General features: G+C 49.4%; 1 protein-coding gene and 1 pseudogene across 1 annotated transcript in view; both read right to left on the bottom strand.

The window, feature by feature from the left end:
* Positions 1-510: 510 nt before the first annotated feature.
* On the bottom strand, positions 511-1,357 carry LOC116571504 (annotated as a pseudogene).
* An 11,979-nt stretch (positions 1,358-13,336) lies between these two features.
* Positions 13,337-15,453, bottom strand: part of IMPA2 (inositol monophosphatase 2) — a 42,551-nt gene continuing 40,434 nt past the window's right edge. Inside the window, exons 7-8 of the mRNA XM_032310386.1 lie at positions 15,018-15,169; positions 13,337-13,894 (exon numbers count right to left, since the gene is read on the bottom strand). Of these exons, the coding sequence (XP_032166277.1) occupies positions 13,779-13,894; positions 15,018-15,169 (268 nt within the window). The 3' untranslated portion in view covers positions 13,337-13,778. The remainder of the gene's footprint in view (positions 13,895-15,017; positions 15,170-15,453) is intronic.

The following is a 15,453-nucleotide window of genomic DNA, read 5'->3' as shown; positions in this document are numbered from 1 at the left end:
TTAAAAAAAAAAAAAAACAAGAACAAGCATTTCCTATGAGTCCTTTTGTCTGGCCAACAATGGTGCTGAGAGCAACTGGATCATTTACTCCTCGCCATATAAGTAGATGATGTTATTACCTATTTTACAGATGATGAAACTGAGGCACAGAGAATACTAAAAGTCTAAGGTCTTTCACAGCAAGTAAGTAGCGTTGCTGGGATATGTTCAATAAATGATTATCAGCATGCTGTTGAATTAAGATTTTTCCTATTCTGGGAAGATGTTTAAAAAAAAAAAAAAGCCATGGTCCCTATCCTTGAAATACTTAATTGGCAACACCTTTTTTTTTCCCCCAAGCTTTTTTTTTTTTTTAAATTAACGAAAGGGATTGAAACACTCAAATGCAAAGGTACTGTGGGACTCAAAACGCTCCAGTTTCTAAGTTGCAGAATCAGCACATACTGAAAAAATTCAATGATATTTGAAAATGTAAGATGAACTCTTTTCCTTGAGTTCCTTTCCTTGCATTTATAAACGGAGAGAGGGGCCCAACTGTTCGAGGGATTCTGTACCCTTGGCAGGATCTTCTAACTTGTACTGCAGTATCTTGAATGCCAGTGCTTTGATTTCTTATGCAGGAAGTGAAGAAACCGTGGACCCTTAACAGCTGATACCTATGATCCTGTTGAGTGATGACAAAGTCTGCAGAAAAGACCATGGAGTTTGCAAATGTGCTGAGGTTTGACACTGGTGCCATCACATCCCAGGAGCACACCCAGTGGGGGGAGCCAGACCACTGCATGTCGTCGTCCCCCTCCCCCCCCCACGGTGGCTGGTTTTGGCTTCTGAGTGAGCTTTGATTCCTGCTTTTATCTGTTGGAGAGGCTGGGGCTGTCCCACCAGGTGGTGGATTTTCTCTAATGAATGGAGCTCTCTCTTTTTCTGAAAGTCTTCTAAATGCAAAGCTGGAAACAGACTGTGAACCAAAGATTTCACATTTTCCATCTCAGTAGCCTGCTCCATATTCAGTTTTTTCCTTCTTGGGGCACCGTACCTCTTGAGGCATTTTTGTTAATGACAAGTTTAAAACCATACATTAGCAAATTTTCCATCAAGGAAGAAGCTGGAATTTCACTGCCATGGGCTGGGAAGATGGCTGCAGTTTGACACCATTATCTTCATTTGGCAGGTCCCGGAAGAAGGACCCGACTGTTGATAACACGGGTTTGACCACAAATTAACAGTGCGCTTTTCTGGATGGCGAAGTAAGTGTTAACAAAGGAAGGCCGTGTCTATCAGGGGGCACCACTCTACTCTGAAGACCTGACTGATAGTGTTGTAGATTTCCACACAGTTTCACTGGCCGCAGTGCCATGCTCGACCCTAGGGTCCGGGGGTCAGCGGCAGCCGTGGGCGGTTTGGCCAAGGACCCCTCCCGAGCATCCCCAGTGCTGGGACACAGCCTCCAGCCCGGGTCAGCAAGCCCTGGTCAGTGGGGATGGCGGGGAGACTCTTCAGCTTGCAAAACTCTGCATGTCAGTGTCCAGAAGCAGGGTTCCCATTCCATCTTTTTTTATTATTATTTTTTAAAGAGTTTATTTATTTGTTTGACAGAAAGAGATACAGTGAGAGAGGGAACACAAGCAGGGGGGAGTGGGAGAGGGAGAAGCAGGCTTCCCTTGAGCAGGGAGCCTGATGCGGGGCTTGATCCCAGGAGCCTGGGATCATGACCCCAGCCGAAGGCAGACCCTTAACGACTGAGCCAGCCAGGCGGCCCTCCCATTCCATCTTAAATTTCACTTAAAGTCATTAAATGCCTCTTGCCAAGTTACTACTGTAGCCAGGAAAAACAAAAACCACCTCCTGTCGAACACTTGATTAAACTCTGGATGAACTTGTTCAGTTCCATCTTGTTCTCTTATTGCACTCAGATTTTACATCGTATCTTTACTTTGGCCATGACCTATGCTGACAATTTTTGGTTACCCACACACTGTGGCATACATATTACATAGAATAATGGCATTTACTCCGTCACGATTCCTACATCCCGTGTCCACACAGTCATGGGTACGGAAGAGCACAGCAGGTAAGTTCCGCCTGCCGTCCAGGGACAGACAGCTCAAATCACCCCCTAAGTCTCAGGGTCAGCTCAGAGCCTAAATGGTTTTTGCAGGGCGCCCACGCCTGCGAGCACCTGTAGCCTCGGGCGCCACGCAGTTCGCCACCGCCGACAGCAGGGGGCGGCCTCCGCCCAGCGCCGCGCGGCGGAGCTCCCCGGCCCCAGGTCTAGGGGCACAGAGAATCACTCCCGGGGAGGGGCAGGGGGGTGCCGGGCCAGTTTCCCCAGAAGCTAAGCTCCTCTCTGGGGAATTTGGTGCAGAAGTTTCGGTCCTCAGAAGTCACTGCCCAGTGGCTTGTTCTGGCGAGACTGCGCCTCCTATGACCCCCGCGGCCTGGGCTCCATGAAGAAGAGGAGGGGAGCTCAGGTGGGAGGCGGGGCTCCCGGGGAATAAGTGTAGTCAGCGGCCTCGAAGCTTTGGTGCGCCAGAATTTGTCATGAGACCATAAGATGGGACACCCTTTGGCCGCAGGAAGCTGCTTGCGACATTCTTCTCAGGCTCGGGGGCCTACCTGCCGCTGGTTCTTAAGAAGGACACACCCTGGGGCGCCTGGGGGGCTCAGTGGGGTAAGCCTCTGCCTTCGGCTCAGGTCATGATCTCAGGGTCCTGGGATGGAGCCCCGCATCAGGCTCTCTGCTCAGCGGGGAGCCTGCTTCCTCCTCTCTCTCTGCCTGCCTCTATGCCTACTTGTGATCTCTATGTAAAAAAAAAAAAAAAAAAAAAAAAAATCTTAAAAAAAGAAGAAGGACACACCCTGTCCAGATACCTCTTTCTCTAGCCCCAGACCTTTCTGCTCTGGGGTGTAACCTGGGTGCCTTAGTGCTGGCATGATTTCAGTAAAATGAAGAATCAGAATCCCCAAAGACCTAAAGGACATGCTGAGAAGAAGGGGCATGCTACAAGGGGCAAAAGAAAAAGCCCTCTGTGTAATTCTAAAAAGCTCCCTCATGACCAAGGAGGCATATCTTCATAGCAACACATGTGATTAAGGGCTTTGACTTCATTTTAGTTGTTGAAAATCGAAAAAGAAAAACCGCATACCTACTGTGTGTGTGACTTAAGTCATTAATATTTTTCAAAAAATATTTATTTAGAGAGAGAGCGGGGGAGAGGGGCAGAGGGAGAGAGAAGGAGAGAATCCTAAGCAGACTTCCTGCTACTGTCAGAGTCTTGTTGGGGGGTGGATTGAGTGTTGGGGGGGGGAGTGGGCTCGATTTTAGGACCCTGAGATCATGGCCCAAGCTGAAATCAAGAGTCGGATGCTCAACAGAATGAGCCCCCCAGTTGTCCCTTAAGTCATTAATATCTTAGTGAGACTCACTCTTTTCCAGGCCAGGGAGGCTGGAGATCTGGCGCTCTGTGCCATGTGGGTCCCGCAGCATGAGAAGGGTGCGGAGCTGCCTCCCTGTCCAGGGCAGAGGCCTTGGGGGCACCCTGCTGACATTCCACCTGAGACGTGGAGAACTGAAACCCAAACTGAGCCGTTGGAGGCTGAAACCCAAAACAAGGAGGAAAGGGCTTTTCATTAACCTAACCCTTTACTGATATGATTTCGGTGAATCTGGTCCAGGTGCCAGATGTGCACAGAGCTTGGGGTGAGATGCAAGGCCATCCTGGGGGATGGGGAGGGGACAGAGGTCATGCCCATGCTGAGTCAGGCCATCTGGACCCGGGCGTGCGATATGGGACTGCACAGCAGTTCGGCATATCAGAATGACCCTGCGCCCTTCCTGCCCCTGCACAGCTTCCTCCTGCCCCAAGGCTGATGGGGGAGCTAAATGACTGATACTGTTGCTTTTCTGGCGGTGACTCCGTCAGGTATATCCCCAGTCTACTCTAAGGACAGTGACTGGTGGGATCTGTAGCATAGAGACCAGGTCATTCACCTGAGCGGGAGGCTGGACCAAGGGATTCCTATGCCTCCCCCATCCCCCCTGGGAGACTCCCTCGTTAGGCTGAAGAGGCCTCCAGGAGACATTGTCAAAGCCCCAAATAGGTTATGCCTGAATGTATTCAATCATCTGACAGAACAGAGGACAACCCTGTGGCATGCTTCATGAACCATGAACGTTGCCTCGTGGAATGGCAGCTCACCTACTGACCGCTGGAGAGGTCTAGTGACAAAAGCACTCTCTTGAGTGTTTTCAGCATGAAGGGCTGCTTTGCTTAGTGCTAAAGGCCTTGTGAGTTGGCCCTGGTGTTTTTAGCATCACCTTCCTGTCCCCGTCCTGGATGACACTGTGCCCCTCCCCCACCGTGCAGCACTTGGTCCGAACTCCCACTCCACCTGGAATGTTCCGCTCCTGATCCCTGACCAAGCCCACACCCCACTCCCCTCCCCCCCCTGCAACTCAGCAACTCACCTCCTCAAACTCAGAGCCATCTCCGCCTCCAGGAAGCCTGAGCCATGCTCACGGGTTCTCCTGGAGCCCTGTGCAAGCCCCTCCTGCCAGCCCTCTCCAGTGGGACTATGCAGTGCTGGTCACTGGAGGGCAGGGGCTCCAAGGTTACCCTAACCTACATTTCTTTTTTTCCCCAACTCAATACACAACTTTTATTGCATCTTTGAAATAACACAAGTAAGTCTGAGGACTCACTGGACATCTTGCTGTTTCTGTATCTGGACCATTTAAATCTTATTCATCAGCCGTCTCTTGAAGTGTTTCTTTTCAGAAACATAGATACCATCCCCAAACTTTCTGGTACCCTTGTCTTTCACCGTTGGGACTTGCTGAATCAAGCAATCAAAGCAGTTGACTTTGATACAAGTTCAAGGTTGTTTCAAGAATTAACTCATCTTTCTGGGCCAGAGAGACTGAGCAGGCAAGGCTGGGCCTCAGGCACACCCTGTAGCTGTATTTTTTTTTTGCCCAAGAAATGGCCGATTTCAACAAGAGAACCATTCTTCTGAATAATGATGCTGATGGGAAAGCGAGCAGACCAGACCGTACGTTTTACTGGAAGCCTGGTGTGACACTCTCGATCATCTTCTGTACGTGCGCACAGATGTGCGAACGGCAGCCAGGTCCTTTCTGGTTCCCCACCATTGGTAACCTGGAGCCTCTCCTTTTCCTTCTCAAGGGGATGGAGTTCTGCACCGCTGTGATCCAGGTCTCTCTCCGCAGCTTCCTCTGGGCCCTTCGAGATAACAGCACGTCCCTGCGGAGTCATGCTGACATTTTCTAGAAAGCTGACAGTTTGATTGCAGAGATGGTCTTCATTCTTGGAATGGGTGTACTGTCGTCGCAGACAGGAACCTCTGATCTCCAAGGGCGTAAAGGAAGGGAAGCCTGACCGGTGCTGGGGCAGAGGGAGAGGTCGAAGCTGTGGAGTGGGAAGGCTTCGGCTCCTGCAAATCTGTCTGTTCTTGGGGTGCATCTGTTGGATGCAGTCATGTGCATACAGGTTCATGTACTCTGCCTGAGCCCGGGAGCAGCCCAGTTGAGCCCAGAGAGGCTCCACGGGGTGGCTCAGAGTCACCCACTTGGTGAGTGGCGCCCCTGGGCACAGCTCGGCACTTCCCACCATCACAGGGAACACAAAGGGTTGGTTCAGAAGGCCTGCTGCTTCTGGCAATCATCAGGCTTTTAGGCCACTGCTTTGGTTCTTTGCTTATGCTTTTAAAAGCCTGTTCTAAGGGCGCCTGAGTGGCTCAGTAGGTCAAGCCTCTGACTCTTGATTTTGGCTCAGGTCATGATCTCCGGCTCGTGGGGTCCAGCCCACCACTGGACTCAGGGCTGCTGAAACATGGAGCCTACTTGGGATTCTCTGTCTCCCTCTGGCCCTCCCCTGAGCTCGCTCGCTCGCTCTCTCTCTCTCTGTCTCTCAATAAGAAAAAAGTAGTCTGTTCTATTTATAGTTTACCTCCATGGAAAAAAGCATGATGATTAAAGTGTGTTGCACACTTTAATGTGGTTACTGCTGAGAAAAGCAAGGGAGGTATTTTCTGAGATTGCCTAAAGTCCTGAGTGAAGAATAATTATGGAACTGATTGTGAATGGCTTAATGAGTCAGGCAAAGCCTGTGTAAACCTTGGTGTAATATGCCTAAATATTTCTAGCTTTCTCCAATACCTGAACAATTCCATTTGGCTGTGAAAGATGCTATGATTCCCCCACCCCGCATATTTAATTGTCAAAGAAATATCACCTGGCATTTCACAGCTCTGGAAACCTTCACATATTGTCCTGTGACACCTTCTCAGTGGCCCTGGGAGAGGGATTGGACAGGTTCCACATTCCACAGGCCACCAAAGACCGAAGACGGCAAGGCACTTCAAGATTACACAGCTACTGTAATGTGCCCTTGGGACCAGAGTCTGTTTTCTGACTCCTGGTTTGGATAGTGACATTTAGTGAAGTGCTAAGACAAAGTGTTTTCCCTTTTATTTCGGGCTAGGTCATCAAAGAGTAGGTGAATGGTATTTTGCAAGGAAGTCAATGGTACGGTGAACAGTCTGGTTGACTGTGAAGATCACAAAAGTGGGCTGCTTGTTTGAGCTCATTTGAATTCTAGGAGGCTGGTCCAGGCTTCCGGGTTCCCCGGTGGTCTGTGCTCTGTGCTCCAGCCTGGACTTTGGCTTCAGGGTCTCAGGCACCTCCCTGCTCTCCAGGGGGTCTCTCTGCTTCCCTGGAAGAGGCGTGAAAATGCTCATACCAAAGGGTTCGTAAAGCCAGCTCCAGACTCTGAGCAAGTGCCAACCGCAGACGCAAACCACGGGTCAGGACACCCAAGTAGGTTGCTTGGAGGGTGCTCGCTCAAAGGCTTTTCCTGCGGGGAGTTATTTCTCTGAAGAAATCTTTCCTTAGACATTTAAGAACTAAAAGGCTTCACGTAATTAATAATTGCTACACCCTAAAATGCATGTTGAAGAAAGCAAGGAATTTCTCGTGTGTCTACATTTATACTCAGAACTGAGAATATCCTGAGGAAATAAAATCTCGCAGATCTAAGCTTAGGAAGATCACCAACAGTTCGGTGAATCGTGAGCATATCTTTTAAACGTTCATTCGGGGCGCCTGGGTGTCTCAGTGGGTTAAGCCTCTGCCTTTGGCTCAGGTCATGATCTCAGGGTCCTGGGATCAAGCCCCGCTTTGGGCTCTCTGCTCAGTAGGGGGCCTATTCCCCCCCACCCCCCACCTATTTATGATCTCTCTCTCTCTCTGTCAAATAAATAAATAAATAAAATCTTTAAAAAAAGGTTCATTCAAAGAAGTCATACCGTTTATTAGAAAGTCCCATTCAATGAAGTCGTAAAATGGTAAATTGGGGTGTTTCCAGAGAGGAAAGAGAACCCAGCCTCCTCAAAGATTATTATCACTGTGCTTCTGGGTGAGACCAGGGCACCTGGGCCCATGAGCACAAGGTACTCAGCAGTTCTGGGTTTTTCTGGAAGGTGGTCAGACATGGAGTAGGCTTTATACCCTCAAAGACACAACTATACACTAATACACTAAAGTGTAATTAAGATACAGTGTTCAGGGCCGCCTGGGTGGCTCAGTGGTTTAAGCCGCTGCCTTCGGCTCAGGTCGTGATCTCAGGGTTCTGGGATCGAGTCCCGCATCGGGCTCTCTGCTTGGCAGAGAGCCTGCTTCCCTCTCACTCTCTCTGCCTGCCTCTCTGCCTACTTGTGATCTCTCTCTGTCAAATAAATAAAAATTTTTAAAAAATCTAAAAAAAAAAAAAAAAAGATACAGTGTTCACAAGAAGGTAAACCTGTGGAAATAGACAAAGAACCCAGAGCCACTTAAAAACACAATGTATTTGCTGTCCCAGCTGGATAATACACACCTCTTCTCCATTCCTGCTGGGAACTTTGGTGAGGTGTGGTATTTATTAGGTCACAGGCTGAGGGGGCAGAATCTGGAAAGAGCCTTGGAGAACTGTAATGCACAAATGTGAGGTATCAAGTGGGGCCTCAGTTTCCATCAGTGGTTTGCCCAAGGTCACATGGCTAGTTGGTATAGAGCCAGGAGTTGAACATAGAACCAGTTCTGATCCTTGTTCGAAGTGCTACTCACACTTCTGTACATTTCCCCTTGAATTGTAAGCATCTAAAATTTATGCTCAGGAGTGCCTGGGTGGCTCAGTCAGTTAAGCATCTGCCTTCAGCTCAGGTCATGATCCCAGGGTTCTGGAAAGGAGCCCTGCAGGGGGCAACTTGCTCAGAGGGGAATCTGTTTCTCCCTCTACCACTCCCCCTGCTTGCGTTCCCGCTCTCAGTCAAATAAATAAAATCTTAAAAACAAAAAATAAAATTTATGCTCAATAACCCACATCAATGTTTTCAAAGTCACAAATGTATGCCTAAAAGACACTAATTTATGTTCAGAATGACCTTATCATAATATTAAATTACCATAATATTCTGGTATTGCTTTTAAGTTTCTCTTTTTTTCCTTCTAATACGTGTGGGCTTGGAGGAAGGTTCCCTTCCAGTTCATTCTACTAGCAGCTTTATGTCATAAGTAGGTTCCCTTGAAGCAGTATAAAAAGGGCTAAAGGGGGGCGCCTGAATGGCTCAGTGGATTAAAGCCTCTGTCTTCGGCTCAGGTCATGATTGGGATCGAGCCCATTGGGCTCTCTGCTCAGCAGGGAGCCTGCTTTCTCCTCTCTCTGCCTGCCTCTCTGCCTACTTGTAATCTCCATCTGTCAAAAAAATCTTAAAAAAAAAAAAGGCTAAAGGTTATCTGTGTGTACGTGTAAATAATCTACAGACTAGGAGACAGATACATACAGAAAGATTTTTTGAAACGATCGCTGTCAGGGAACCAGACAGCCTTTCCCAACACCACATATACTGAGCCCAGGTGATAAAAACAGCGGTCTGAGAACCAGCATTTGTTCTCAAAGCACAGTGGTTTCCAGGAAGCCTGGAGAACCAAGAGGCAGGTGACTGGTGCCTGCTTTTATTACCCCCTACCTTCACGTGTATTTAGTATGGACACGGTCACTGCACGGCTGATCACCCCATGCAGATCATGAAGGAAACTCTTTTTCGATAGCAAATTTACCACTAATAACCCAAGGGGAAGTGGTGGTAAGGCATCTGGGTAACTGACTCCCAAAGGGACTAATCCGCTGGGGAAGTTGGAGGGGGTGCAGTGGGGCACTACTCTTTGCACTCAGTGGGGGGCCTACAGCTTGCCTCTGAGAGGAGAGGCGGGTGGTGGGGGGATTTAGCCGTGCAAAGTGTCCAGAGAGGAGACCCTGGGGGTCAGCCCGGCTTGTGGAGGGGTCCCCACGGGTGTGGTCTGGTGAAAGTGACCTGGGTTATTATACAGGCCGACCTCTGAATTTTAGGGGCCAGAGACAACAAAAGCCATGGAGGCTCCCCAAATATTTTCTGGCATTGATGGTGAATCAGGAACATAAGGGAAAAAGTTAAGGGCAGGTTGCAATTTTCACTCAACCCTCCTGTCCCGGACTGAGGATGGTACCGATCTGGTAAATGTGCAGATGTGCGGTCACGGTTCCTGACCCTTCACACGACTTACAGGACCAGTCATTAGAAAACCCAGATTTGATACTCTTCGTCAATAGGTCCGATGCTAAGGATGTAGAAGGGAAGCTACACACAGGAATGCTGCAGTAACTCAGTATGAACTACCAGAAAGGGGAATCCTCCCTGTTTTAAGTCTGTAACGAGCAGAGTGACATGCTCTCACTCGTTAGCTACCCAAAGGTACCACCAGCACATATGCCTTTGGGGTGGTCTCTCACTTTGCTCCATGATGGAAACCGAGAGAGTTCTTCACTTCTGGAAAACTGGACTCAGGAGTAGATGAACTGCTCGCTGCCATTCTATTGTCTGACTGAATTGGATGATTAAAAACGAAGTTCATATTGGAAAACAGAACCCAAGTAATCAGGAAAATGCTCTACTGGACGTCCATGCTAAATCAGTCAGTATACAACTTGAATGAACTCCTAAGATTGATCTAGCGAAATTATTTATGATAAGCTATATAAAAGACAAAATCAGGCATCCAAGCTGGAGCGACAAATGTTGAGACCAAGTGTGCAAATTTAATATTAGACGAGGATATACTGTGGGCCCGGATGGCCTCCTGGTTCTTCCCGAGTCCTTAAAAATACCATTACGAGATGTGCTACATTCTGCAACTCATCATGGCACAGAAAAAAATGACCTAAATTATGAAAAAGCTTTAGTGGGTGACTGTACCAAGGCCGCAAAATTGGTTTGTGACCGATGTCTGATTGATCGAACCCTTAACCCAGGAAGACCATTAAGGTGGCCCACTAGATGGAACCCTATGGGGCCATTTGAACACTTACACATGGGATTCATTCGATTGCTCCCACAATGGGTTATCAATATGTCCTTGTCATTGTTTGTATTTTCTCAGGATGGACTGACATCTTACACAAGGGCTGACGTCACAACCATGGCCAAGAAACTCTTAGAAAAGAGAATTTTCTTCATGGGGTATCCCCAGAGAGACCTCCAGTGATGGGGAGCTCATTTTGCTGGGCAAATAATCAAACAAATAGGGTGCTGCTGGCGCAATGGCGTTACTACTGTCCTTACCATCTTCAGTCATCCGGTAAAGTCGGATGGACACATGGTAGCTTAAAACTAAAGCTAGCTGAATTACCAGAATCGACTGGATCGCCCTGGGCAAACGTTCCACCTTCAGTTTTGATGGCAATGAGATCAACACTTACGGGAAAGCATGAATTAACATCTCATGAAACAGTAATAGGAAGACCTGTGCCTTTGATGATAGGACCACGTGTGTCTCCGTACTCATAAATTGGTATGACTCAGTACTGTAAAGTTTTAATGGATTATGCCACAGTGTCTTTCTACCAGGTGAAGGAAGCTTTTCATGATCCTCCTGCAGATGGTTGAAACTCCCACAGCTTAGACCCTGGAGAGTGGGTCTTTTTTTTTTTTTTTAAAGATTTTATTTATTTTTATTTGAGATAGTCAGTGAGAGAGAACATGAGCAAGGAGAAGGTCAGAGAGAGAAGCAGACTCCCCGTGGAGCTGGGAGCCCGATGCGAGACTTGATCCCGGGACTCCGGGATGATGACCTGAGCCGAAGGCAGTCGTCCTACCAACTGAGCCACCCAGGCGTCCCGAGAGTGGGTCTTTTGACCTAAGAAAGAACCTGCCCTTGAACCTCATTAGAAAGAATCCTACTATGTTCTCCTCACTATCCAGATGGCAGCCGAACTTCAGAAACTTGAACCCTGGGTCCACAGCTTGTAGTTGAAAGGGTTCCTCCAGACTCTCGGAACTATACACCAGCCAGAGGTGTGAGGTTACAACTGAGCACAGAGGTCCCCCCGCAGAAGCATACAGCTCTCCCAGGATCATAGATCCAAATATTCGTCTCCAGTATGAAACCTTTATCCCTTTTGCCCATTTGCTATCGCACTTTCTGTTATTGCATGGGAAGATAATACTATAATTAGGACTTCACAAACAATAGCTATTGTAGGAAACTACACTAATTGCTGGATTCATCAGGCTAAGCCAAAATCAGGACCTGAAGGGAATCCTGAAGGCCATGGCGTGCCTAAATTGTTCTCCAGGTGCATTTTTATAAAGTTAACGCCCTAAGTCTACATAGGCTTGTTTCTTTCCTCAATGTAACCCGATCCTGGACTCGGAAAACTGGATTCACTGAACACATAGACCAAAGATGCTGCAGGGCAGCCAGTGTCCATCAGACCATTTGTAGGCTTGCTGGCGGGCCCATACGTTTGGGCAGCCTTTCAACGTGGACAGTACACTTGGATGTAGGCTTGGATGAAGGCTGCCAACACCTCCATGACTGGCCATGGTCTATGATGCTAACACCCGAGGGCACCCCATATGTACCTCTTGGCTACACCTTCACAGGCAGGGGGTTGGGCAGTGACCTCTACGCTTGGGCAACTTGTCCTGACAGCTGGAGGGTGAAGGACAACATGCCCTTGCTGTAGTTACTGTTCCACTGTCCCTTCACAACACCTTGGGAACGCAACAGCGTTCCAGTCCCCTGAATTTACCAGAAAGAAGTTGACCCCTCTGCATGCACGTCATGTGGAAGGTCCCTCCTTCCCTGGCTTGGGGTTGTTACAAAGGAACATATGTTTAGACACTGGCCCTTAACCCTGACTACCCCTGCTGAGTCTAAAGGCCACAGCTGCACAACCCAAGTCCCCAGGCTCTGTTGTGGCAGTGGTCTGAGATAACAGAACTGCTTCAGGTTACTTGTTGGCTGAACGAGGGGGAGTCTGTGCCAGGGCAAATACCTCCGGCTGTTCCTAGATCAAGACCTCTGGTTCTGTAGAAATGCCAACACAAGAAATTAACAAACAAGCTCCTTGGACGCAGGTTGATCCCTCATCTGCTCTGTCCTCTGATTTATTTGATACTGGCTGGTTTGGATCATGGTGGGGGTGGGGGATGGGGGAGGGCAGGGCAGGAGGACACTGCAGTGTCCTGGTATTTTCCACCTAATAGGATCACGATCCATCTGGTGGGCCATGTTCTCTCAACGCTCTCGCAGGCTTCTAGCCACCAGCACGTGACGGTCGCACAGTGCTCAGAGAAACAGAAACGAGCTGAACGATGGGAAAAACAGCGACAGCCACTCTTCCACGGATCCGACACCACAATCCAGGAGTTTCACAACAGGACAAGAGCAGTTGAACTCTGATGGTGACTGAGACTGGCATAGTACAAAAGTCTTGGGCAATCTCTCACGTACGGGAGATTGTTAAATTAATTAAAAAGGAGGCCATCAGTTTGAGATGGCTTCTAACGTCACAGCACCCACATAAGCAAACCACAATGGAAGCCCACATGTAAATTCTCACGGTCACAAGAGTGAACCTACGGACAAGCCATCCAAATAGCCAGCCAGGCGCTAAGTTCCTCACTTTGCCTTTGCCTTTTCTCTATAAAAGTTCTTCCCCAGCTCCCGTGGCCGGAGGCCTTCCAGCCACTTTTGCTTTGGTACTGCTCGACTGGAGCCGATTTTCGCTCAAGTAAATACCTAAAACTTTTCATATGCCTCACTTTTATCTATTAACACATGCATGGTAATTCCTGGAGCAGTTTTCGCAGTGCTTATTGAAGGCAGCAGACAGTAAACCCTGCCAACTTGGGGCTTTTGTATGCCGACTTTCCCAAAGAGCCTGGATCTTCAGCCGTGGGGGCTGTGGGTCGTTCGGGGAAACAGGCGACACGCTTATGGAGGGACACAGAGAAGCAGAGTGCCATTGTTTCGATTTATTGCATTCTGAAGTACCGTGGGGGAGGGCCTGAGAACAAGTCCGCTTTATCAGCAGTTCTAAAGCCTTATTACCTGAGATTGACATTCTGGAGGAAAAAAATTGAGACTGAATTTTTAACACATACACCATATCCGAGACTGGGGTTTTGGCTCTGATAGAAGTACTTGCACTAGCCTGAAAAAGGCTACGTGAGATTAGAGAGAGACACCAGCTACACACCGAATCCGGGTAAAAGGCGTGGATTTAACCAGAAAGCCACATACATTAGCCAAACACCTCCCTCCGGGGCTTGTCAGGGACACTTGACGCATGCAGGCCACTCGTGGCAGCGTCTTCCCTGGGGCTCGCCGCCAGCCCCAGCATTCCCGGGAAGGCCCAGGCCGGGGGTCGTGTTTCTCTGCCCCTCTCTGCGCCCCTTCACTTCTCATCATCCCGCCCGTAGTTAATGGTCTGTAAGGCCTGAGCTATGAGCGTCGCCATCTCCCGGGTGCCTGCAGCAACCACTCTGCAAGACATGAGGTCGAGAGGTCCCCCTGAGGACAGAGAGGAGAGGGCACCTGAGTTACTGCAGAAGGCAGACGGTCCTGAAGGAGGACTCGGCACACGAACATTCCCAGGAAAACAAAGGTCCCAGGCCAGGCAGAGGCGGGACCAGACAACGAGATCTGGACCGGAGCCTGGCTCTCAGCACCTCAGCACCCCTCTGCTGCCCCAGCAAGAGAGCAGTGGAGGCTGCCGAATGTAGGCTCGGGTCCAGCAACAGGGACTAAGGGTCACAGGATCAGTTAGACCCGGTAGGAGAAGGTAGTTCTCAAAGGTCTGCTACCTGGGTGGCACCGGGGACCCCATGTGATGGAAGTCCCCATTCGGCAGGTCTAAAGTCTGAGCAGAGACCTGATGCAGGCTGGCTAACAGGTCGTGCTGAAAAAGCTAGAGAATGGGATCTAAGAAGATCCACTCAGTCTCAGACCCCCTGTTCCTAAATGTTAGAAAAGGGTCGGCCTGAAGTTCAGCAAGTTATGTGGGGAGTTAATAAGTTATGTGGGCAGAGATGCTATAGGACCTGCCCCCAGGGGGTTAGTCCCTGAGACACGAGGACCTTGATGTTGAAGAACAGGTCACCTTTTGGGATCCATTCCCCTAAAACCTCACAGGGTGCTCACACTGTACACCCCGCTGACCCCATGCTGAATTACAGGGTGTGGAGGGTGCTAGCCTCCTCTTTGTGGGATGCAGAGCATGGCACTTCTTCTGCCCATCTCATCGAATCTGGTGGGGTCAGAACGGTTGGCTAGGAAACTGTCAAATGTACCCGAGTGTACAGTGTGGGTGCTGCTACTATGTGGCCGTATTGTGATCCTGGGGTCTCCTTCCCTGCCTCGAGGCGTAGAAAAGGAAGGCAGGAAAGCCGAGAAGGCACTGACCCATGGCTTTTCCAACGTCCTCATAGGGTCTCTCACCAACTCACTCTGAGGAACTGGTGGTGGGGGTGGGCATCTGGTCTGGTAGTTACTGGGGCTAATATCAGGGATGCTGGGTCTGGTGGTATCATTTGCTTTAGCCTGGGGGACACTGGGTCTGGTGGCATTACTGGGTCTAGTCTCCACTGTCATTTCCCTGGGGACAGACAGCGGGCTGAGGGTCAGAGGGGCTCACCCGAAGTGTCCATCACAATGCCACCCGCTTCTCTGATGATGACTGTGGCTGCGGCCAGGTCCCAGCAGTGCAGGCCAAACTGGTAGTAGGCGTCTGCGGCCCCCGAGGCCAGGTGGCAGAGCGCCAAGGTGGAGCTCCCGATCACTCGGACCCTGGAGGAGAGGGAAGAGGTGCTGTGTCCAAGTTGGATTCCTCTTAGATAGCTGACGACATCCAAAGTCACCCCCGCACTGGGCATTCCCAGTCATTAAAAATGAGCCATGGGAATTCTCTAATAAGCTCTAGATGCAAGATCTGGGTGCAGACCAGTGACATCCAAGAGAGCTTTCTGCGAGGACAGAAACGCTCCGCACTCTGGAAGTCACTAGCCACTGGTGGCTGATGAGCCCTTGTTGGCTACTGCGACTGAAGAACTCAAGTCTTAATGCCACTGAAA

The sequence above is a fragment of the Mustela erminea genome, chromosome 13 (assembly GCF_009829155.1).
Source record: "Mustela erminea isolate mMusErm1 chromosome 13, mMusErm1.Pri, whole genome shotgun sequence".
NCBI classification, from domain to species: domain Eukaryota; kingdom Metazoa; phylum Chordata; class Mammalia; order Carnivora; family Mustelidae; genus Mustela; species Mustela erminea.
The sequence above is the reverse complement of the archived record's forward strand: the minus strand, read 5'-3'. Positions and strand labels throughout refer to the sequence as shown.